We start from the raw sequence: 23,130 nt of genomic DNA, 5'->3' as shown, positions 1-23,130 counted from the left end.
CCGCACTCCAGGCAGAAGCCCACGTGCCGTTCGTCGCCACCACTGCAGCGCGGAATAAAACTTAGTCTCTTCCTTCACCTTCGTCACTCCATCCGGAAACTGAACTGCACATACTGCCCTCCTACTATCCGAAACGTGCGTATATCTCTTGGAACTTTTGTTCTCTTGCGTTTTGCGCCTCTCGACTATACTCCTTGAGGGAAGTACAGTCACTTGACAAAACTCTGGGCTCAACCACTATCCTCCCACTGGCGGAGTGAGCCCAGACTTCTGTCATGTGACTGTACCTGATTACTTAAAAGCATGCAAAAACTTTCAAAAAAACAACCCTTGCCCAAAGCAGAGACTAATTGCAGCATCTCCAGTCTCGCATTGATTACAATCTCGGTTTTCGCTCCAACCGCTCGCCTCTCCCCCTGCCTGCCTGCCTGAGATGGCTCCCTCCCGCCCGGAGGAGGACGACGTGCGTGTAGCGGGCGACCCCAAGGTCCCCCCTTCCTGCGAGGACGCAGATATTGCACCGGCAGTACAAACTTCGAGGAGGCGCCAGCCACGTGTGCGTACGTCCGAACTCTCTCTCTCTCTCTCTCACTCTCTCACTCTCTCACACACAACGAAATCTCGTATACCCTACCTGTGCCCCGCCCAGCTGACCTGATCCGCTCTCCTCTCTTCCAGGCCCCGTCGACATCGAGCACCAGTGCGGGGTCTCGCTAGGCGAGGATCGCAGATGCGGCGCGGCGTTGGCATGCAAGCGGCACTCCATAGGCGCGAAACGCGCCGTCGCCGGGCGATCCGCGCCGTTCGACCAGCTGCTTGCCGCCTCTCTAGAGGAGAGAGTTTGAGCGAGGCGAGGTGGTTGAGAGGTCTCGTGTGTTCGGGTGTTGGGGGAGAGGGGGGTGTTCGGTGTCCCGGCCGTCTGCAGATATTGAAAGGTGACGGCTCTTGCATCGTTGGGGCTCTTTGGTGGGCACATTTATGAGAGTCATCTTTTTTGGCAGACACAGGTGCGAGTGAGTTCTATTTCAGACCAAGCCAGACGTATGTTCGCCTGAAGAGAGACGAACATAATTAAAGGTCCCGACATGATGCCAGCTGTGTGCGTGACACTCAACTCCCACGGACCCGTCTCTAACAGAAGGTAGAATATACTGTGCATTGATAGCATTACCTACACTTTGTCTGCTACAGTGAAATTGATATTCCCATAGCCCAAGATCCCCTACTGCCTGAGGTGGTCCTTGAAACCAAGAAAGTTAGTCGTATATAAGAGGAGAAACCTATCACCCTGGACGCCAGCCCGGCTGGAAACGGACCCTCGCTGGATACACCGTGGCTCGGACTCTGTGCTCTTAGCCGTTGCCGGAGCTGCTCCTGGTGTTCTCCCAACGTTTGCGTCTACGACTTTCCAACCTCTTGGCAATGAGCAGGTCGTCCTCGTTAGTCGCAGAGTCCAAGTGGCCTCTCGTCTCGTCTTGAGGAAGTCTTTGGTCATCTCGGCTGCAAAGAAACGCGGTGTAAGTATCTAAATCACACTGTCGTGGTTCGAATTAGAACACCGACTGCTCTTGATGACTTGACGCTCTTTCACCATACGCTCCCGGAACTACCTACAATTTAGTTTCTTCCCATACTTTAGTCAACTGTGGCGCGAATAGTGTCAGCGCCATTACTCCAATATCCAAACGCATGTTGGCGTTGAGTCAACTGCTGTTTGCCGTCGGCGACTGAGGTGAGGAAGAAGCTGGAGGAGTATCATGAGTCCATGTCACTCGACCATCAAGGTCGAAAATGACGGGCTACAGCCCGGCAAGGCGAAGGGCTATCTCGACGACGGACAAGATCTGGCGTCGCTGAAAGCGCTCGTTGAGCGAGACTACCTCTCAGAAGCGCTCCGTAATTACTAGCTAGGGAGGCACAACTCGCCGGGCGACAGGCGCTATGGCATACGCCGGTACAAGGAATAGTCAATTACAATAGCGGTAGGTATCATCAGCACAATACTCGCGGCGATCTTGCTCATCAGAGCTATTATAGGCTTTTCCTACGTGACGGCGTAGGGCGCGAAGCTCGGAATAATATGCGCCTTTATCACCGTGTTTTCGTTAGGCGTGGGTACGATGACGAGCGCGAAGTGAGCGGAGATATTTGCGGCGACAGCGACGTAAGATGCCGCGCCCGACACGGGATCGAATAGTGCTGACGATGATGTTCAGGTATGCTGCCGTCCTGGTCGTGTTCGTTAGTAACAGGAACTTGTCGGGAAATCAATGCTGCCTGCCCGACGCCGGGGCAGTAGCAGCAGATCAGCAATAGCCCTCAGCCCTGAGATTTGGCGTAATCTTCCGGATCACAGATGGGATGAACGCCACTCGGCCGAGAACCCAAGCTTTGGACGCCATTCCTCCAGAACAGCGGAAGACGATAAAAACGTTTGAGGCAAGAGGGAATGAAGTCTCTGCAATCCCGGCAAGATGGGATTCACAACATAATCAGATGGCCAAAACGGCGCTGACAAGCCCTCCACGGCTATCGAGAATAATGGGCCATCCGAGAAGAGACGTAGTGGACGAAGTGGGCGAGGCATTTGCCGGATTCCGTAACTGCCTCGTCCAAGCGAGCATGCCTGGAGATGAGGGTTTGACGTCGGTCCCCCCCAGGAAGATGTCGTGAAAAGGTTTAGTTAACAGGTCCCGAGAGGGGCAAGGTCCACAACGGGCCCCCGGTCAGGCCGGCCGGAATGAGCGGGTATCGCAACCGAGCGGATGGAGCACAAGGGGGGATGTCCAGTCGGGCTCGAAGTCGGATGAAAAGGGGGCGAAACCGGGCTAGGGTAGGATAGACGAGAGGGTGAGTGTCGACAGATGTCCAAAGAGTGGCACGAGGGCACCCCGACGAGTTTTGATAGTCCGAGCCGGTCTTACTGTGTTCTCACTGCGACGATACTCGGACCCGAACCGGCTGCACTTACTTAGCTCCATGCCTAGGGCCCAGGGGTAGGCCAGGCCAACGCACAGGTCCAGCCGTACACAGGCGAAGGAATAATTAAAGAGACAGGTTGGCCGGTGGGGGAAAGTTTCGCGCACGTCTGATGCGTCAATTGGCAGATCTCACCAATGGTGTCAAGGGGGAAACTGTCTCGCACCCCGCCAGACTGCATCAGTTGGACGCATCCGAACCACAAAACGTGCAGAAGGGGTGCGTTGGATGGTGCCGGGAAAAAAGCCTTTAATAATGCTGCATCGTAGCCGTCTAGCGCGTACTATGTAGTACACCAGTGCGGATACACTACTATGAACGTGCACTTGGGAGGAAGGCGCAAGCTCTGCGGAGTGCCCTGGTACCTATTACGGGACATGTACGGAGTACTAATACCTACCACCTGCCGAAGATGATGACTTAGAGGTACCTACACGGTTAGATAGGTAGGTTGGCTGGAGCGGAGGACCGATGGCGTTCATACCTACCTACCTTACTTATACGACCGCCCGGGACAGCAGGTGCTACACCACTATTTACGTACTTAGCTAGGAGGTACCTTGCTTTGCCTCAATCATATGCATGCTTGAACCTAGGTAGGTAGGTACCTATCTACGTACGGAACTACATCAGGTACATACTCAAGGCAGCGATGCTTTTGTCCCAAAGGGATGGATCCTCGGGTGCCTTGCGTTTGTCAGGGAAAGTAAAAGCTGCAGAGGAGGTAGGTGCACTTTGTTCTCTCTCAACGCGCGTTGCTGCCACAGGGGGGAAAAAAGGACTCCCTGCGCATCGTCGAGGAAAGACCACGCCATCCAAAAGCTCTTTGGCCTGTCAACTCCCTGTTGCTGTTCCTGTTCGCCTCCCCCTACCTAGTTCTTTCTTACTTTTTTTTTGCGTGCTGGGAGCAGCTAGCACATGCAACACTATTCTCCGCCAGCAAGACATGCATAGGGATAGGGATATGATCCAACCAACGTTGACGAACAGTAGGTAGCATCTACCTAGTGAGTGGCAAGCAAGGGAAGCGGAACGAGAAGAGGGAGAGAGAAAAGGAAAAAGAAGACCATGTTTAGTACTACATGATACAGTGGCCAACCTGTACTGACACTTCAACACTGCAACATTGCAACTCTGCAACCCTGCAACATGCGGCAACATGTTGCAAAACTGCCGTTGCTGTCACTGCGCATCGTGCGGTCTTTGCGTCCGGCCGTGTTCCCATCTTTTTGTTTTCATCTTTTCATCTCTTGTTTTTCCTTCCCCGTCGGCCTCCAAAAGTGTGCGACTGTTGTTGTTCCAGCTCTGCCGAATAAGAAAAAGAAAAGAAAAGAAGAAGAAGAAAAAAAACCTCCGGTACGGATACTTATAGTGGCACTCGGCATCGTCAAACAACAAGCACAAGTATCAGTACTATAGATAAAGTACCTAGGTCTGGCTCTCTCTGTAAAGCTGGAAAGAAAAGACGCGCTGCCGTTCGTTTGCTTGACAACCGATGATCGGCAATTAATCATCGCCCCTTCCTCCTCCGTCCCAGGAGCATAGCGCCACAATCAATCAGTCCTTCTCCGTCCCCTCGACCCGCTGACCTTTGGCCAAAAAAAACTTAGTCTTTGCCATGCAACGGTACGGATACGGATACATACAAAAATAATCGTCATTCCGACAACGCCCCTCCGCGCATCTCTCTCTCTCTCTCTCCTCTTCCGCCCCCCCCTCCCTTCTTCCCTCCGCCCATTCCCACCCCGACCTGCGCATCCTCACCTCACAGGGTGACAGCGACTCTGACTTTCACCACAATTGCTCACTGGCTCGACCTCATTCATACACAGGATTCACTTTTTTTTTCTTTCTTTTTTCTTTTCTTATCCGTCGTCCCGCGACCAACGTCGGCAATCGCCCGTCATGGCGTGGTCAAAGTCGACGCGTATCAGCATCATGCTGGCCATCGATGTCGTCTTCTTCCTCGTCGAGCTGATTGTCGGTTTGCTTGTCAAGTCGCTAGCCCTTACTGCGGACGCCTTCCACATGGTACGTCCTGCTCTGTCGTCGTTGTGGTGTGCGACGACGCATTGCTAACCGACGTAGCTCAACGACATCATTTCCCTGTGTGTCGGACTCTGGGCCGTCTCTGTGGCCAGTAAGGCAACCACCGACAAGTATTCGTACGGAGTACGTCACACCTTCCCTCCCTGCCCCCTTGGCCAAATTTGACGCGGGCTGACTTCCTCGTCCAGTGGCTGCGAGCCGAGATCCTCGGCGCCTTCTTCAACGCCGTCTTCCTGATTGCCCTCTGCGTTTCCATCATCCTCGAGGCCATTAGCCGATTCTTCGACCCTCCCCAGATCGACAACCCCCAGCTGATTCTTATCGTTGGTTCCTTCGGTCTCGCCTCGAACCTCGTCGGCTTCTTCGTCCTCGGCGGTCACGGCCACTCCCACGGTGACGATCACTCCCACGACCACGGCGAACATGCCCACGCCCACTCCGACGAACACGCTGCCGAGGAAGGCCGCGCCAACTTGGCGGGCGCCGCCGCCAACAACGACAGCGGCAACGTTGGCGACCTCTACCCCGAGGCCATCGTCGCTAGAGCCACCGCCGGTCCCGACACGTCTCGTCGCATAAGGTTTGAGCGAGACTCTGATCCTTCCGGTCGCGCCCCAAGCCATGCCTCCTCCACCTCCAAGAGTCATGACCGCCGCAGAACCAGCTCCCGCCACCACTCGCGCCTCACTAGCATTGAGGATATCAGCATCCACCCTTCGAGCTTCCGACAGGAGATCATCGACGCCAGCCGGTCCCAGCCCGACAATCTGGAGTCGGCCAGCGAGAGCGAGGTCGACGAGACTGTTGTCGAGGATGGCGAGCCTAACGAGGAGTCCCCTCTGCTCAAGTCCAATGATAACAAGCAAACCTACATGATCGATGGCGGCCACCGCGGTCGCGCCGCCGCCAAGCGCCCGAGACGCGAGTCCAGCCTTCACCACGAGCACAACCACAACAAGGAGCGCAAGAAGGTGTCTGGCGGCCACGGCCACAACCACGCCGATATGGGCATGAACGCCATGGTCCTCCACGTCATCGGTGACGCTCTCGGCAACGTTGGTGTCATTGTTACTGCCCTCATCATCTGGCTGACCAACTGGCCCGGCCGCTTCTACGCCGACCCTGCCGTCTCGCTGTTCATCACACTCATCATTCTCAAGTCCGCCATCCCCCTTACCAAGGCGACCTCCAAGGTTCTCCTCCAGGCCACCCCCGACAACATCGACCTCCAGGAGGTCCGCGAGGATATCCAGAACCTGCCCGGCGTCCTCAGCTGCCACCACGTCCACATCTGGCAGTTGTCCGACACCAAAATCGTCGCCTCCCTGCACGTTCACGTCAATTTCCCAATCTCCGCCGAGGGCGGCGAGAAGTACATGGAGCTCGCCAAGCGCGCCCGCAAGTGCCTCCACGCTTACGGCATTCACGCGGCCACCATCCAGCCCGAGTTCTGCGGAGACGACGAGCACCACCACGAGGAGGAGCAGATGGTCCAATACGACGGCAACGGCTCTGTCGGCTCACCGAAGCAGACCTGCCTGCTGGAGTGCGTCGACAACTGCGCGGCCGGCGGCTGCTGCTCCGAGTCGACGGTTGCCGGTAGCCTTGGCAGCCAGTCCGTCCACAGCCACGACGGCCACGGCCACGACCATGACCACAGCCATGATCATGGCAACGGTCACTCGCACTCGCACTAATGCCAACTTTGGCGAGCGGCTCCTCCTTTAATGTCTCATTTTCCAGGAGCACGCGTACATCTTGATTAGGATCGGGCTTTTCTTCATTGCCATCAACCAAACAGGCGAGGTTTTCTCCTTATTTGTCGCGACTGCTTTGCAATCACCAAAAGACTTGGCGTTATGGACTGGGTAAAGACGGAGTGGAGTGGATAAACCGCTGTCCACATTCTTGAATCCAGGGAGCGGGTTTTGGGTTTCCGGTTCGGGTCCAGGAAACGGGTTTCACCACGGAAATCTGGGAGACATCATTACCACACAATTCGGGCCGTCAGTTGACTTGTTCCACTTTGATCTCTTTCTTTTTTTCTTTTTCTTCCCTTGCCTCTTTGTTTCTCATTGATGCGGCTCTCTCTCTTTTTTTCTTTCTTTTTTTCTTTTTTTTTGTAGAACATCGTCAAGGCAACTTTACCATAGAGACGGGTGAGGAGGTTTGCTAAAGCGTAGAGCATGTACAACCATACGAAACAGAGAGGAAGCAATGAAAACAAAATTACATCATTAAGTCCCTTGTTTTTACCACGTTTTGCTTACATGAATCAACCGCCCAACACTGTCGAACAAACTGCTGGCCAGGGCCATGTCACGGACAAACTCCCTCCCGGCTCGGCAGTTGGCGCGGAGCCGAGAGCCACGGACACTTGTCCCCCCCATCCGGACGTTTCGCCGACCGGCGCTTTTTCGAGGACAACCTTGCGCCCCACCCCCCGGTTCAACAACTTAATAGAGTATATTTGGCGTAATGTATGCTTTTTTCAGGTATATTGTAGCAATACAACATGGTTTATACTAATGGAAAGGTCGGAAAAGTGGTGTGTAAGTATGGGAGACCGGCCTGTTTCTTTTCTCCACACAGCAGCCCCCCCAGATGGGCAACTAACTGTCAGTCTCATTCAGAAAGACATTTGATTCATCGTGTATCGTGTCAAGTATGAGGGCATCATAGCATCTGTACCGTGTTTCTCCCGCCGTGATGTCTTGTTTCATGTCTATTCTGGCATTATCGTGTTACCAGTGAGAAACCCCCCTTCCCCCACGAGGGACCCGTCTTGGGTACGTACCCAGGTCCCAGTGAGCAGACAAGACAAGGGGGGACAGGTGGCTTCTGATAAAAACCGGCGGGATATTAATATACGAGGCTCGAGCAAGGCGATGATGATGCACCGCACTGGGCCCGCTCGGGTCCAAGGTATCATTACGATTGGGGGTTTCTCTTGCTTGGGCTAAAAAATGGCTGGCTGGCTTTTCTCTCTTACAATCCTGCACAGAAGTCGCTCTTTGACGGCCGTCTTTTCTAGACTCCTTGTCGCGCTTCTTCCGCTCGCTCTCGCAACCCGCCCCTTTCCCTTTTTTTCCCCTATTGATTTTGTTTCTCTACCCTCCTTGAATGCCAGAAGAAGCCTGCTGTTGATAGTGATTTATATCCGCTGCCAACGGATGCCTCCTCTCGTGATCTCTCAAACCAATAAAAACGCCTGGTGGATGGTTGATGCCGCCATGTCTCGGAGACAAGATGGTAAGCATCGAACGAAAAGAAGAAAAGAAAAAAAGACCAATCTGTGAGACCCCTTAATAAAATGGCTTTGTGACTTGAACACCGCCCTGTCTTCAATCCGTGGTCTCCCACTACGTCTTCACGGAGGGCATCGCGAGTTCTGCTCATTTTGGCTGCGAAGAAGACGGCTTTTTGATGACGAGCTTGACCTTCTTGGGGGCTTGACCCTCGGCGGACGGCGGAGATGCCTGCGGCGGAGGCTTGGGTGGCAGTGATGCCGGACCCGGCGAAGGGCTAGCCGCCGAGGGACCACCGGGCAGAGGCTTCCGAGCGGGCTTCGCATTGATGCTCTCGGACGGCGTAGGAGCTGGTGATCCGGCCGGAGACGCGCGAGCGCTCAGCGGATACCCGGGCTTGCGGTTCTTCAGCAGGGACGGGTCTCGGACGGGGCCCATGTTCTTGACGCCGGCCTTCTTGAGAATCTGCCGGAGATTGGGGTGCTTAAACCTGAACATCCTCCGTTTCTTCACAACTGTGCCGTCGGGTCGAATACTCAACTTCGGTTTCTTGAGAACAGGCGACGCGTCGTCCACTCCCGGGACCTTGTCAGGTCGAGGTCTCTTCTGCAACTTGTTGGTGCTACTGCTGCTGCTGCTTGGCTCGGGAGTCGCCTGAGGGGTCGAGCGTGCGCTTTGATGTAGCGACGAAGACACCGAGGACATAACAGGCTTCGATACTCCAGGCTTTACCACTCCGGGCTTCGAAACGCTTGGCTTGGTGACGGTAGGCTTCGTGGTCAGCGGCTTGGGTGCGGATGAGAAAGGCTTTCCAGTGGATGGCTTTGGTGTGGACGACTTGGCGACCGAGTGGGCCACGATGGAGTCTGCCTCTCGCGGAACCGGCGACGGTGCCGCAGAAGGGGCTGGGGATTGCACAGCCGGGGCCGGGGAAGGGCGAGGGGCAGCAGAGACAGGCCGTGGGGCGGGGGGTGCTTGTTTGATGGGTTTGGCGGCGCCACTCTTCATGTTCACAATCAGACGCTTGGGTTCGGGCGGTCGAACTGGCGGTTCGGGCTCCTTCTCCTTGACCTTCTGAGGGGGTTCGATTGCCGTCTTGTAAAAAGACTTGAAGTGGATCATGTTCTGGCAGAAGCGTTAGCAAAAGTAGGACAAATCGGACGGCGGTATACTTGCCCTGCCTGGGTGACGCTGAACGGGACGGCTGACTCTCCACCGTTTGGGATATTTCATCGTAACCGTCCACCGGTCAGCAGCATCGAACATGGCGCCGCACAGCTCAATAAGCATGATCTTCTCAGCCCGGCCAATCACCCTGGAATCAAGAGCCTTCCAGATTGCCTTCATCATAAGCCGCTCTTGCTCTGCGTATTGCTCCTCCATCTCCGCTCGCAGGGCCGCAAGCGCAACATTAATGTCTTGCTTCCTGGCGAATTGCTTGCGCCGCTCTTGCGTCTCACCCTCGGTGTTATTAACAATGGTGAGCTCCCCGCTATTGGCGGCCACAGGGGCAGGCTTCGCCCGGGATTGCTCGCCAAAGGCAAGGCTTGCCAAACCCGTGCAGAAAATCTTCAGGAGCTTGTCTCGCACAAACGGGGACCTGTCGGTGCTCATCACAGAGACGATCAGGCGGAAGATGGGCAATTCCATCATGTAACCGAGATCCACGAGAGCCTCAAACGCCTTGACTCGCACGAGATCGCATGTATCGTCCTGTAGGTACTGTATAAAGTCCAACGCGCTTTTGGGAATCACGCCCGCCTTCATGAGCTTCCGTCTACATTCGAGGGCAGTAGTGGTCCAGATGTTTTGGTAGGAGTTGGCCCACTCATCCATCCTCCGGAAGCGGTCGATCTCGACAATGGCCTCTTCTAGGAAGCTGCTCTCCTCAGCTGATGTGTCCAGATCCATGGAATCACCTGCGTCCCGTCGTTTCTCCGGGATCAGGCTGTGGGCCAGGGCCTCCAGGAGCTTCGCGACGTAGAAGTGGTCCGAGTACGGGTTGTTAGCGTTGTTGTTGAATTGGACCTGGTTCAGAAGCAGCCGCCGGGCCGGCTCGGGGCATTTGCCGTTGGAGTCCCGGACCTTGGCGATGGCCATGGGGAGTGCGCTTTGCACAAGATACTGCTTCTTGTCCGAGAAGTCGTTCGGCCGAGGCGTCGCAGAGTCCGGGTAGCAGAAGAGCTCCGTGAAAGCCCTCATAAGATGGGTCATGCCTGCCATGGCGACCTTTTCCGTGGCGTGATGATACAGCATATCGGCGGCCATGGTTCTGACACCGTGGAAGTACCGGCGATCGACGAGGGTTCTCGTGAGGAAGGTCGAAACGAGCGGATGGGGAGGACTCTTCTTCAGATACAGCATCGAGTCCTGCTGTGCCACGACGTCCCTATCTTGCTGGAGCTGGGACACGTACATGTAGCTCTGGAGGTTCGTCTTCATTTCGCAGGCCCACTCGAAATCGGCATCCATCCGGATCCACTCGTAAGACTCTTGGTCCATGGCCTTTTCGATGTCAGGCTCCCACTCGGAGAACTCCCATTTTCTCATGTCTTCCGGGCTCGTCAGAACGTCTCCCAGACAGTACAAGAGCGCCTCTTCGTTGTTGTCAGGGTCCGCAGCAGACTGCGCGCTTAGCTTCTCCGTTGCCCTCCTCTTCCGCTTGAGTCGCTTGTACTTGGTGTTATACGGAATCTCGAACTTGGCCGCCTTGGCAGCGTCCTCGCGAATTTCTACTATGTGTTCGTAGGGCGTGCCGTCGGCTTCGTGGATTCTGATCGTCATGGGCCCTGTAAAGAGACCCATCGCTGCATCGACATGGACGCCGTTGGCCTTCTCTTTGATCGCGCGGAGGAATTCGGTCTTTTTCAGAACTTCCGCCTCGCTCAGAGCCTTGTCCTGGACTTGCCGAATCGTCATCTCAACGCACAGTCGCTTCTTATTAAACCGCTGGAAAACATCGAACCTCGGGCACCCAGAACCATATACCCACTGAGCCCAGAACGCCTCAAGCTTATTTCTAGCGTTCTTTTCACAGACCCTCTGGAAGGACTCTGTGTTGATGATCCACTCGCTCTGTTTCTCCCCAATGTTTGCCTTATAAAGGATTCGCGAGATGATGCGGGTGAGATTGGTCTGGGCAGGTGCCTTCATCAGGCGCTTATCCAAAATGAAGAGCACCAGAGGCGCCTTGAGTGCCATGAATTCCATTTCGAAATCTCCGAGGTGCAGGATGTGACCGAGTTCGTGCAGTGAAGGCCGCTTGATATCCACCGTCACCAGCTTATCGGACATTGTCTTCATGCGGAACCTGTAGTCGTTGTTGCCACACAGCTTTTTCAAGAAGAGATCAGTCATGTAGTAAGCAATGCCGATAACGACCCAGAGATCTCTCCTAGTGTTGGGGAAAAGGTTGATTCCGCTCCATTGCGACGCCAAGCTGTACACCAGCTGCCTTGTGACGTCGACTTCCGGGTCAATCACGTCCTCGGGGAACAACAGACGAGTGCTGACGAAGGAGAGCGATTGCAAAGCCACGGTATCTTCGGCCATGTCGTCGAGGAAGCACAGCTTGTAGCTTTCAAAGGGGAACCGGGCAAACGTGAGTGTGAAGAAGTCGGCGGCGGCAGCTAGCGCCGCGCAGGTGTTCTGGACCTCGGCGGCTCTTCCCGGGAGGCAGTAACCATGAATCTTGAGAGCGCTTCCGCCTAGTTTCTCGTCGTTCTCTTCCGTGCGGAAGTCCGAGAAGAGGTCAACATGCTCAAAAGGACCGACTGCGAAGCCGATCTTCTGGACTGCGACCCGCTTGTCGAGGTCAAAGGTCATAATTTTCTTCCGTTCGTCTTCCGGGTCCACAATCTCGTCCGAGAGGCTCCCAGAGCACACCACCGTCATCTCCAGGAGCTTGTCTTCCTCGGTCAGGGCGAAGTCTCTGTCGGCCCTGGACTGATTTGCGAGCCCGCGGTCCCGCTGATTGTTTGCGTTGCCGTTTGCTCTTTGCGTGGCCAAAGGCTGCCAGAGCGCATCGCCTAGCGTTCGAGGAACCTTGACAGCCATCGTCCAGGTCGGGAGTTGGCCAGGGTCGTCGATGCACGGGAAGATGCACGACGCCGTCCCCGGTTCGATCGAATGCCGGGTAAAGGCGTGTGGATATCTGAGGTCGCCAGGATCGACACCAACGAACTGGAAACCATCCCTAACAAGTTTAGTCTTGAAGGGTATTGTGACTCGGAACTCTCGTGAGCCCGCCAGCTCGCTTTCTACGGCTTCATTCGGCAGAACGCTCGAGACACGTATCTTGAGCAGCGGTCGTTTGGCCACACCTGCTCCTGATGCCGCCGGTTCTTCCTTGACTTCCTTGGTGTCCTTGCTCTTCTTCGCTTCTCGGAGATTGACCCGTAAAGCGCCGTCGACGGGCGTACAGCCAACGAGTTCTCTATTCTCGGCGGGCACGTCGTTCCGTCGGGTGTGCATGAGAGGGCGCATCCGGATCTTTCGTAGGTCGTGATGTGAAGCGTTCCAGTTGTAGTATTCGGGGTAATCCAGTAGCTTATACGGATCCGTGTACGTGGCTGAAACTTGTTTCGTCGGGCCGACGGGTATCTGATCTTTTAGGGCGATGATGGTGATGTTGTTGACATCGATTTCGGATTGCCGCGCATCAATGGCGAGCTCGTCGAGCTGGGAGAGGGCGCCGGACACCAAGCCAAACGTGATATGGGACTTCCCTTGGATCCGCTTCGATCGGAAGTTCACCTCGATCTCGACATCTTGCTTGAGGACAAAGTAAGGGTAGGGCGGCTCATCTTTCAGAGGAGGTAGGTCATCCTCGGAATCACTGGCGATGACTTCGTCGACAGCGGCGGCCGCCGCCGCAGCGGCCTCGATGGCGCTCATGTTTGCTTAGTTTGCGCTCGGGAGGGTTGCGTCGCGGACCGACGTCAAGCGACAAGACAGAGTCGCTCGAGTCTTTCAAGGCCTTTTCGGCGAGTGTGAGGTCGGCGGGTACGATCGAGGAAGGTGCGCCGGCGCGAGTTTCTCAGGTGCGGGATTCGTCAAGGGTCTCAACCATCCTGTCGTAGTCGATGGTCGCGAGGCTGGGATTCGGTCGTGGAAGGCGCCGGTCGGGATTGTTTGTGCTCGGGGGAAAAGACCGATAGGCAGCTTCTCAAAATATTAAAAATATGTCTTTTCTCCGACTGGCGACGAGGTGAGTGGTGCGAAGCCGAGCGAAGTTTCTGCTGCGACCAAACACAAAAACTGAGGGTCGACAGCAGCTGGTACGGTTCAGGCCTCCCAAGGTCAGCGCGTCCCACGGCTCGTTCGCCCGCGACTGGAGATGGAGCTGCCCGAGCCCACCTTGGCTCTTGCGGCGCCTGCCTGTTGGGCGGGTCTGGTTGGACCCATGTTACGTAAGCCAACGGAATTCACCAGCAAGGAAGGCGCGACTCTTGGTTGAGCTCACAAAGCTCCTTCCCATGCCCAAGCTAACCGTTATCATGCACCGAACCGCACTTTGAAGGACTGACGACGACTCCAGATTGACGTTTCTCGGCAAAGCCCGTCCCACCTACACTGATTGGCACAACTTCCAGGACTACATCAGCCAGCCTCATGCCGTTGATGAGTTTCGTTTTCTTAGTTGGAACAAAATCAAACGCTTGTTCTTTAGCCATGCCACCCAGCAGTCTACATATGATAATGGTACAAATAACAGCATCACGCCAAGCCGATGCAGTGCAAGATGCCGCCGCAGGACAATCCAGGTATCTCAAACACATAGCCGGTAGTTGAGCAAAACTCCTCAGTGCCGACCTCGGCGATCACGACGCTTCTTCCTCGCATGCACTCTCAGCGTCTCCTCGTCGCGAAACTCTTCAGGAAGATTGAAATCCGCCTCGGGCATCTCTGGTACAGGGTGTCCCCACGCCACCACCTTGCGGCCGGTACGCCTGTGCCGATGCAAGGCGGCGTCCCTTTCGTACCTCTTCTTGAAGAACGACTTGAACTCCCTTGGGGGTTCAGGCTTTGGCGGGGGCCGAGGTTGTGGTGTGACTCGCAGGCGCTTCCTGCTGTTCCTCGACGCGCCCGACTTTGCTTTGGCTTCTTCGCGAAGCTGTTGGGTCACTGAGTCGCCATCGTCGTCACTGTCACCGTCGTCGTCGTCGTCGTCGTCATCATCATCAGAGCCCGGAGGGTCCCCGTCACTGATATCGCCACTACGCCCATCTTCCTGAGCAGCTTCCTCGCCGCTTGCGGACTCCATAGGTGACCGGTCCTCGGATGAGTCTTCCGCCTCTGCCTTCTCGGCCACAGCGCGGTCTTTCTCGGCCTTGCGACGTTTTTCTTCCAGGCTCCACTGACGGAACTTGTCGAGAATCGCCTGACAGCCTTTGACAAAATGCTGCCGCGCCGGCTCGAACTGCTTCTTCCTCGTCTCCGTCACACCACTGACACCCATGACTCGCAACCAGTCGTGGCCTTGAAGGCCGTCGAGCAGGCGGGCAATCTGGTCCTTTTCATGCTGGGCCCGGCCCCTTTCCGTGTTGCGGATGGACTTTTCCAGTCTTTCCGCCCTCTTGTGGGCTGAAACAAAGGTTGCATCGGGGAGAGGATCCTCGACGGGTTCTCTTTTATGGGAGATGCCCAGGAAATCAAAATCTATGCGCTGGGCATCGACGAGCTCGTCAAACAAAGCATCGCCGTAGCCACGCACTGGCACCTGGTGCCCCTCTGGCAAACTTGCTGGGCCATCATGTATGGCTTTGGATTCTGCGGAGGTGCCCAGATGTCGATGCCAGGCGACTGACTGGTGGCGTATGGGGTTCGAGTCAAAAATGACTATCGGGGTATCTATAGTGAAGAGTTCTGAAAGGAAAGGTGTCAGCAAGCGAACGAGGCGAGGTTGCGGGCGAGACCAGCAAGAAAGCAAAAGAAAAAAGAAAAGAAAAAAAGGAGAAGGAGAAGGAGAGGGCAGCACATACGCTGTTCCTTGGGCTCATTCCCAATGACCTCATCGTACTCGGAGAAGTAGGCCGACAGTTCGCTCTTGAAGCGAGTGGCCTCCTGGGATCGTAGTTTGCGACCCCCCTCCTTTGTGTGGGTATCTACCTGGCGGGGCTGCAGGCGGTCCAGCTCGTGTTTAATACCGTTGATGACCTTTTCTTGGTGTTTGGTCAAGTGAGAAGCATCGTTGCTGGCGGGAAGCGGGGTGGGATTGGGGGGATGCACTGTCGCGACGTGTTGGGGTGCTGATTTGGGCGTAGTCTTTGTTAGGGGGCCGGGCGGTCGAGGCGTTGTCGTGGTGGTCGGTTGCGGAGTCGCGGTGACGTTGGGGGTGGTCGCGTTGGCGTCGGCAGGTCTCGCGGGCGACGGGGCAGGCCTAATGAGGATCTCGATGCTGGTCCTCGGTCGCTTGGGTTTCTGGTGATTGAAATCGACGAGGTTGTCGGGCGAGTCGAGCTGGCGCTTGGTGCGACCGGGTATGGAATGATGGTAGGTGTTGACGTTTTGGGGGCTATTGGCGGCGCGCGTCGCCGTGTTCGTGTTGGTAGCGAAGGCCTGGACGGGATGGTGATGGGGGCGTGGGATGGGCACCGGGTGAAGCTGCTGCTGGACGAGGCCTTCAGTGTTCGTCGCCCTCCTGGTGGAGCGCGTGACGGAGGCCATTGGCGAAGATTGAATAGCCATTCATTGTTGTCCCGTCGGATCGTAGCGAGGGCGATTGATGGTGTCGATTGAGGATTTTTTATTTTTTTTTGCCCCCCTCGCAGTCTCCGCCGTCTTGTTCTCGGTCGCAGTGTCTGTCACGGTGTCGTCGTCGTTGATGCGATGCGGGAAGTGGCCTTCTGGCGGCATTTTGGGGGGGGGGAAGGCGCCACCGTCAGCTCGTGTTCTCTCTGTCCAGGCCACTGAAGGACCAGATGCACTGTGCCTTACTGGTCGCGTCTTTCACTCTCCTGGTCAGCAAGGTGCCTGACCAGTGTTTGCATCCGCCCACGGGGAATGCCTGCCTTTGCTGAAAACAGTGGCTGCTGCGAGGTGGGCAGTGACTTAGTTGCGCTGCCTGCCGGGGGGAATGGGTATGTGCGCGCCGTGGTACATCCAGTTTCGGCTAACGTTGGTGGGATATCATGTACCTCGTCTTTCCTCCCTTTCTTCCCTCCCAAGACAAACGAAGCAGGAGGCGTCGTCCTACATGGCCAGCTGCCGACGCTGCCGCCCCCTGAATCCAGTGCCGTCCATGTCAACGCATTAACGGAGCGGAACTCAACAACAGCTAGCCTCGACTATTATAGCACACCGCCAAGCTGGCATGGAATCTGTATAGGGGGTTAATCCCCTTTGGGAGTCATGTCGTCCCTTGAAGCGTCGCGTCCCGAGTGTACCTTTTCCCCGCCAGGGGCGCGACCAGAAAGCCGGCGGGCTCAACGACATGAAGTTGATGACTCTGGGGCGCAACTCGCCGTCTATCACCGTCCTCCCGCCGCGTTTCTTCTGTCCCTTTCTTGAACCGGATTGGTACGTTGAGTATTCTGACGCTCGAAACCAACTTGACCACTGCCACCCTGGTACACATCGCACATCCGCAACCGTCGGGCTTGCGGTTTGATCAGCCGGTGCCTGGCGGCGAGACGACAGCCCAAGCAAGTCGACTGACTGCTTGGTTTCGATCCTTGCTAATCACACAACTTGAGGCGGACATTGACACGGTTGATATCTGTCGGGTCCCCCGAACAGCACCTAAACCCGATGCGACTGACTACAAGCCAAAAAGAAGATTGAGATTTGCCAGACAATTCTTGGCCGGCAGCTGGCTTTGGTTTCTCGACATGGGCATCTCTATTGCCACCTACGGTGACGAATCCGGAGCCTGGGGGGTTTTTTTCCCCCCAACTTCTTCATTGACTTCTCAGTGTACGTCCGTGGGTGTTCTCTCGCAGTGCTGTCAGCTGCAGAGACTCCTCGGAAAGGGAAGTTGTTTGGGACATGAGTGACGAATATTGGAGCAAAACGGGATGACGAGAGCGCTCCTGGTAGGCAACGATCCCAGCTGTACTGGGATGATTCGCCAGGAGAGCCGAATCCTCTCGTATCTTCGTAGCCGGCGGTTCGATCCTGACGAGTGTGCGACTGTGAACTCTCGTAACACCTACTAGACCCTTGTATGGAGGCTTACAATTCCGGGGCCACTGGCTGGGTTAGCATATTGGATCACACATCACACCCGTGGGTTGCCGTCGCCTTCGTACAGACATTACACGAGTGCGCAATCACAGCCTCTCGCCCCGGGACGATTCACACAAGGCCGTTCAGTGGGAGCTCGCGCCATACAAGAGAGACTTGGAAGAGGGGCAGCAAAGAGTGGAATTTACGGTAACGGTGAAGAATCACGGTGGCAACGGTCGTCCTAAGATCAGAGGATTCATCCAGCAAACTACAATATAGAGACGGTCAGAAGTTCAGATTGGGTACAGGGCCCCCGGTCAAAACGTATCGTCAGATAGTCCAAGGATTGCAGACGGCATGCCAGACGACCCTGAGTCAACTTTACTCCAACGTCAAGTTGGTCAAAGTGGTGAGTCTCGGACCAGCCAAGCCCACGAGACTAAAGCCCCAACTACAACATGGGAGCGATGCTCGGCAGCGCGTTCTGCATTGCTTGAAGCTGCGCACCAGTGAGAGAACACCATGACTGTCACGGGAAATGTTGCTGCCGGAGGCGACGACCCGGGCTTCTTCGCTTGAGATGTCGGCAACCCAAGTCTCCGGCTCTGTCTTGGTACCTGCCGATCGGGCAACCTCGACATCCTCCTCGACCCCTGCGTCCTTGACCCACGTCCCACCGTACCTTGGACCAGCACGCTTCGAGACGCCACTTCTTCAACCTCGCACCCTCTCTCAGCGCGTCTTCAACAAGCGCCGCCAGGGCCTCGACAACCCCTTCGACCACGCCGTCTCCATACGAAACCATGACAACGGCCACTGCTTCGTCGCCACCAGGAGCTTCCGAATACTATCCCGGCCGCGTTGTCATCCAGGTTGCCTGCTGTCCCGTCGACGTCTCGATGTACTAGTTCACGCACCCCAAAACCCGTCCTCGTCGGCTTGCTATCCTTTCCTTGCTGAAGTCGGGAGAAATGCGGCATGCAAACCTGGAATTGTGTGTATGCATCTCGAACTCGGAGCTGCAGATACTCGGGCGTCTCCTTTTCTTCCCCTTTTTGGAGTAGACTGGCGCGCAGTTCAATGGTACCGTCTTCTCATGGTGTACCTGCGATGAGCCCGGGTCCCTTGAGGTAACGAAGGTTGTTCCCGATGGGACCTGCATAGTCTGGTGGCCTAAGATGAAGAACTCGCGCTGAAAGGCGCCCAGGCACCAAGGTAAACAGTGAATCACGTTGCTATCTCTCAATGGAATATCAGCACCCATGGCATATATAGTTCATAGCCCCCTACCTTTAGGGGAGGGCATCACCCGTCCTGATTGCGTCCATGTGCGTCTATCCTCGTCCTCCCGACGGAGGCAAGCCGTTTCTGTCACCGCCGTGGAGGGCCCGATATCGGACAGGAAGCCACCTCCGGTTCTGTCCTTGCGGTGCCGAATGGTGGCGCTTCTCGCGATGCCAGCTACGACATCACAAACGTCCTAGGAACCCCCTCCTAGCTGACTTTCTTTTCCCGGGAGGTGCCATGCTCTACAAGACGCAGGCCCGAGAGCGCGAACTGACCTTTCGTAGACAGCAGCAACGCGGGCAGGACACGACAGGGCCCGACAAATAGGACCGCCAGGGGGGGCACGAGACTTGCTTGGGGAAGGGGGAAAGGGGGTGGTTCATATCGCCACCGTCTTCTCTTGAGCATTTCATTAGACATTGCAATTTACCTTTTATCCCCCCCGTTTCTACACGCTCGGGACGAAGGCTTCTGTTTACAAATAATAAGAATAAAAAGTGATGAAACCCTGCCAGCCAGCCGGCCCAGCGAGTGCAGTGTTAATAAGTAAAATAAAAACGTCCAAAGCGGGGGAAAGGTGGAAAGGAAGAAGGGGGTATAACAAACTGTCGCAGTAAAAAAAAAAACCAAAAAAAAAAAAAAAACCACCACTCATCGGCAACACCTTGGGATTGTCTAAGCCCCGGGTCCCCCGCTGGTGGCCGCCGTCTCCGGCGTCCTCTCCTCCGCCAGCGGCTCCAACGCCGGCCCCCCCTCGGACCCCCTCTGGCCCGCCGGCACCTGCGGCGCGAGGTTCAGTTTCCGCATGAGCCGGGCCGCCGCTCGATCTCCTCGCGCTCCTCGGCCTCCCTCTCGAGCACCTCGCGCTCCCGCGCCGCGCTCTCGGACTTGTCCCGCTCGGCCTCCTCGCGGCGGCGGGCCGCCTCGGGCGACACGATCTTGTCCTTCTTGCGTGTGGCCCTCTCCAGCGTCCGCTTGCCCTTCTGGCGCGTCTTGACGTACACCTCGAGCCCGACCAGCACGGCGTACGACTTGGAGATGCTCACGTGCGACGTGTCGACGCCGGCGTCCTTGAGGTTCCGCACGAAGGCGCGGAAGTTGGACGCCGGCGGCCGGTAGTGCCCGCTCAGCGGCGACAGGCTCGACAGCCGCCCGTCCTTGATCTTGATGAGCCCGGCCGACGAGATGCGGCTGCCCTGCAGGAAGCTCGAGTGCTGGAACGCCCCCGACGACTTGATCCCCACGTACAGCCGGAAGCTAGTGTCCGCCACGAAGATCCACGTGTTCTTCTTGACCGACTTGCGCAGCAGCTTGTTGAAGACGGTCGCCGCCGAGATGTGCGACACCTTGCGCACCCCCGTCGCGCCGTCGAGCTCCGGCGTCGCGTACTTGGCCGCGCGGTCCGCCTCCAGCGCCGACTCCACCGAGGACTCGGACCGGCTGTCGTCGTCTTCATCGTCGTTGCCGTCGTCGTTGTGGTTGCCCGAGTCGGGAGGCGGTGGCAGCTTGTTCTGCGACCAGGCGGGCGTCGGGTCGTCGGCGGGCACAATGCCGTGGATGCTGTCCTTGTACGCCTCGGTCGTGTCGATGCGCGCGCCGTTCTTGGCCCAGCACAGCCGCCCCTCGTCGTCCACCTGTACCAGGTAGTACTGTCTCTCCTCGCGCGACAGGTACCGCACCTGCTCCCTCTCAAGGCGGTCGCGCGGGCACGCCTCCATCTCGACGTTGCGTCCGCCGCCGTGGTCGAGCCAGTAGAAGAAGTTCTCGTTCGTGTCCGTCTTCTTCCACTCCTCGTGGTACACGCGCAGGTTGCTGCCGTACCGGTGCTTGAGGTCGACCATCTCGAGGAAGTACTGCAGCCCCATCATCTTGGAGTCCTTCTTCCGCCGCGCGACGGCCTCGTCGCGGCGCCTCCTCTTCTCATCCCGGTGCTCGGGCGTCTCCTCGGGGTCCGACGACGATGCGGACGAGTCCGAGTCGGACTCGAGGTCGTCGTGGCCCGCGCGCCGCGCGATGGTCGCCGCCTTCTTCCAGTTCTCCCGCGCCGTCGCCGGGCGGCTCATGCCCCCCTCCGAGTCCCTCGAGAGCACGCTGTGCTGGTCGCTGTTGCCGGCGGCCAACCCTGCCGCGCTGGCGGAGCTCTTTGCGCGCGGGCGGTTGAGCTCGCGGAACTGCAGCTCGTCGATGGCCGATACCCATCTCGTCGAGGGGTCGAGGCTCAGGCCCTGCATCTCTCGCCGCACGCGGTACCCGCGGTAGTTCCGTTGGATCAGCGCCGCAGCCCTACTAATGGCGTCGCTGTCACTCCTCTCGCGCCCTCCAGCCCCCGGCTGTGACTGCGACTGTGGTTGGGATTGTGCCTCGTCCCCGACGGCGGCGGCGGCGGCGGCGGCGGCGGCGGCGGCGTCTTTATGGCCGTCCTGGGAGTGCCGGGGAGTGTGGAAGTGGTCGTGGAGGTGTTGGGTCTGCATGGAACGCAGTTTGGACTTGTTCTTCTTGAATTCCTCTTCGCGGGCGCGCTGCACTTCAGCAATCTTTTCAAACTCGTCGTGCGACGGCGGCACCAGGCTGTCCATGTATTCCCTGCGCGAACTGTACGCGGTGCTGGTTTGCGACTGCGCCAGCGAGCATGTGTCGTCACTGGAGGGGCGGGTTGCTGCAGCTGTGCCAGTCACGGCGGTCGCGGAAAAGTTGGAGTGGGAATCGTCCTCTTGGAGCGAACTTGGCGGCACGGGGGGACTGGCCGGCGGGGTAATAACGTTGGCGGCGCAGGGAACGTGGTAGTGAAGAAGAGGGGACTTTTGGGGTCCAGGCGCATGAGCAGCAGCAGCAGTAGCAGTAGCAGAGGAGACTGCGGCGCCGCCAGTGTAAGGTTGCTCAGCAGGAACTGGCAGGTTGTCGAGCTCGTGGCGGTTGGGTTTCGTCATGGCTGCCGGTGTTATTGCGGGGTCCACCTGGTTATGATGAAAGAGTAGGGACAGGGACCTGGCCCGGGAGCTGATGGACGCAGGCATTGGGCACGGTTTTTTTTTTTTTGTATCTTTTGTTTTATACTCTTTTCCCAGGGTTTCGTTTGAATGTTTCAAACAACCATGTGATAGAGCCGCCGTGCCGGTTGCCGTCGTTGCCGGGTCCAGTTGTTGTTGTTTCCTCAGTTTGGACGTGTCGACGGCGTGCTTATTATCAGCGGTAGCGGTGTTGGGTTCGTCCAGATGATGAGAGTAGTAGTGTGGTGGATGACTGGATGGAGTCAAACGACATGGGCATGTGAAGGGAAAGAGCCATAAAATATAGTGTGGGAGTAAGTAAGCACATATGGTTTACCACGTCTCCGGGGATGATGGCAAGTTCTGGATATATTTTTCCAAGAGGAATAGAAAGAAGAATAAAAGAGGCTGAGTGAGACTCAGGAACTGGCACCGATAGGAGGAAACAGTCGGTCGATAATATACTGCGGTTGTGGTCATGGGGCGCCACTCAGATCCTCTTTTTGATCGGGATCTCGGCTACGTCTGGGCAATTGCGAACAGAGTGCTTAGTGCGGTCCAGCAAGGAGGAACAACAAATGCCATGCGAGGGGAGCCATGCTTGCGGGCAAGACAAGCCTGGGGGCGAGAGCACCGCCAAGTTGTCAAGTATCCAGGGAGGGACGGGACGAGTTGCAAGGTTGCGGTGGTGCTCAGCCCAGTTGTTGGCGGTGACGTATCGTAACAAGACTGGCAGACCAAGATAGCGGCTGAGTAGAGCCCGCCAGCCGTTCAACGGGACAGCTCGGAGCCGCGCATGTGCCCCGCTGACAGCGCGTACAGGACCGTCTTCATCCTCTCTGCGGCCAAGAGCCCTTAATGAGGGCAGTTATACGTCAAGACGCCGTCGCAGCATGCAAACCGCGGGGTCCGTTAACAGATACAATCAATCACTAGAGGCTTTTTGACTCTTATTAATACGGAGTACTCGTTCTGGCATTGCCATACCTAGTACGTATTGATACGGGGCTTGTCCCGAAGTAACGGTGGACAAGTCCCCTTTTGGACCCTTAGAGTCCGCTGACCGGCTGAACTGGCTGCCTGCCTGGCTGCCCAGGTAATCCTCGGGAGGACAGGGGGGCTAACTGTCCGGTTGAGTTTACCTCTTAAGCACAGCCAATCGTTCGAGTCCAAGTAGCGTAAGTTCACGCTGCAGGTGAGCTCTTCGGACCACAGCTGCTATTGAAGAAAACTTACAAAATACTATTTGGACGGTTTCTGCCACGTAAATGTTCACCAGATCCGTGTATGCTGACCGACATCTGTTGAACGCCTGGGCGATACACAACATCCCTTGGAGTTGGGAAACCCGGGAATAAAGGCCGCGAGCTAACCGGGGTTGCCGATTCCGCTTGCGCAGACGCGGTTTACCT

General features: G+C 56.7%; 5 protein-coding genes across 5 annotated transcripts; 2 read left to right on the top strand and 3 right to left on the bottom strand.

Moving 5' to 3' along the window:
• Positions 1-433: 433 nt before the first annotated feature.
• GLRG_00523 (uncharacterized protein) lies at positions 434-845 on the top strand (the record flags this gene model as incomplete). Its single annotated transcript, XM_008091208.1, has 2 exons — positions 434-560; positions 679-845. 2 exons carry the CDS (start codon positions 434-436, stop codon positions 843-845), a joined length of 294 nt encoding a protein of 97 aa, XP_008089399.1.
• Positions 846-4,884: 4,039 nt separating this feature from the next.
• GLRG_00522 (cation diffusion facilitator family transporter) lies at positions 4,885-6,725 on the top strand (the record flags this gene model as incomplete). The annotated part of the gene is made up of 3 exons (XM_008091207.1): positions 4,885-5,010; positions 5,068-5,151; positions 5,217-6,725. 3 exons carry the CDS (start codon positions 4,885-4,887, stop codon positions 6,723-6,725), a joined length of 1,719 nt encoding a protein of 572 aa, XP_008089398.1.
• A 1,698-nt stretch (positions 6,726-8,423) lies between these two features.
• GLRG_00521 (uncharacterized protein) lies at positions 8,424-13,172 on the bottom strand (the record flags this gene model as incomplete). Its single annotated transcript, XM_008091206.1, has 2 exons — positions 8,424-9,401; positions 9,486-13,172. 2 exons carry the CDS (start codon positions 13,170-13,172, stop codon positions 8,424-8,426), a joined length of 4,665 nt encoding a protein of 1,554 aa, XP_008089397.1.
• Positions 13,173-14,079: 907 nt separating this feature from the next.
• Positions 14,080-15,944, bottom strand: GLRG_00520 (uncharacterized protein; the record flags this gene model as incomplete). The annotated part of the gene is made up of 2 exons (XM_008091205.1): positions 14,080-15,143; positions 15,260-15,944. 2 exons carry the CDS (start codon positions 15,942-15,944, stop codon positions 14,080-14,082), a joined length of 1,749 nt encoding a protein of 582 aa, XP_008089396.1.
• A 3,581-nt stretch (positions 15,945-19,525) lies between these two features.
• On the bottom strand, positions 19,526-21,658 carry GLRG_00519 (IQ calmodulin-binding domain-containing protein; the record flags this gene model as incomplete). Its single annotated transcript, XM_008091204.1, has 1 exon — positions 19,526-21,658. The coding sequence occupies one exon, from the start codon at positions 21,656-21,658 to the stop codon at positions 19,526-19,528; it is 2,133 nt and encodes a 710-aa protein (XP_008089395.1).
• Between the last annotated feature and the right edge of the window lie 1,472 nt (positions 21,659-23,130).

This window comes from Colletotrichum graminicola (genome assembly GCF_000149035.1).
Source record: "Colletotrichum graminicola M1.001 genomic scaffold supercont1.2, whole genome shotgun sequence".
Taxonomy (NCBI): domain Eukaryota; kingdom Fungi; phylum Ascomycota; class Sordariomycetes; order Glomerellales; family Glomerellaceae; genus Colletotrichum; species Colletotrichum graminicola.
Note: the sequence above shows the minus strand (reverse complement) of the source record. Positions and strands in the feature narration are given on the sequence as shown.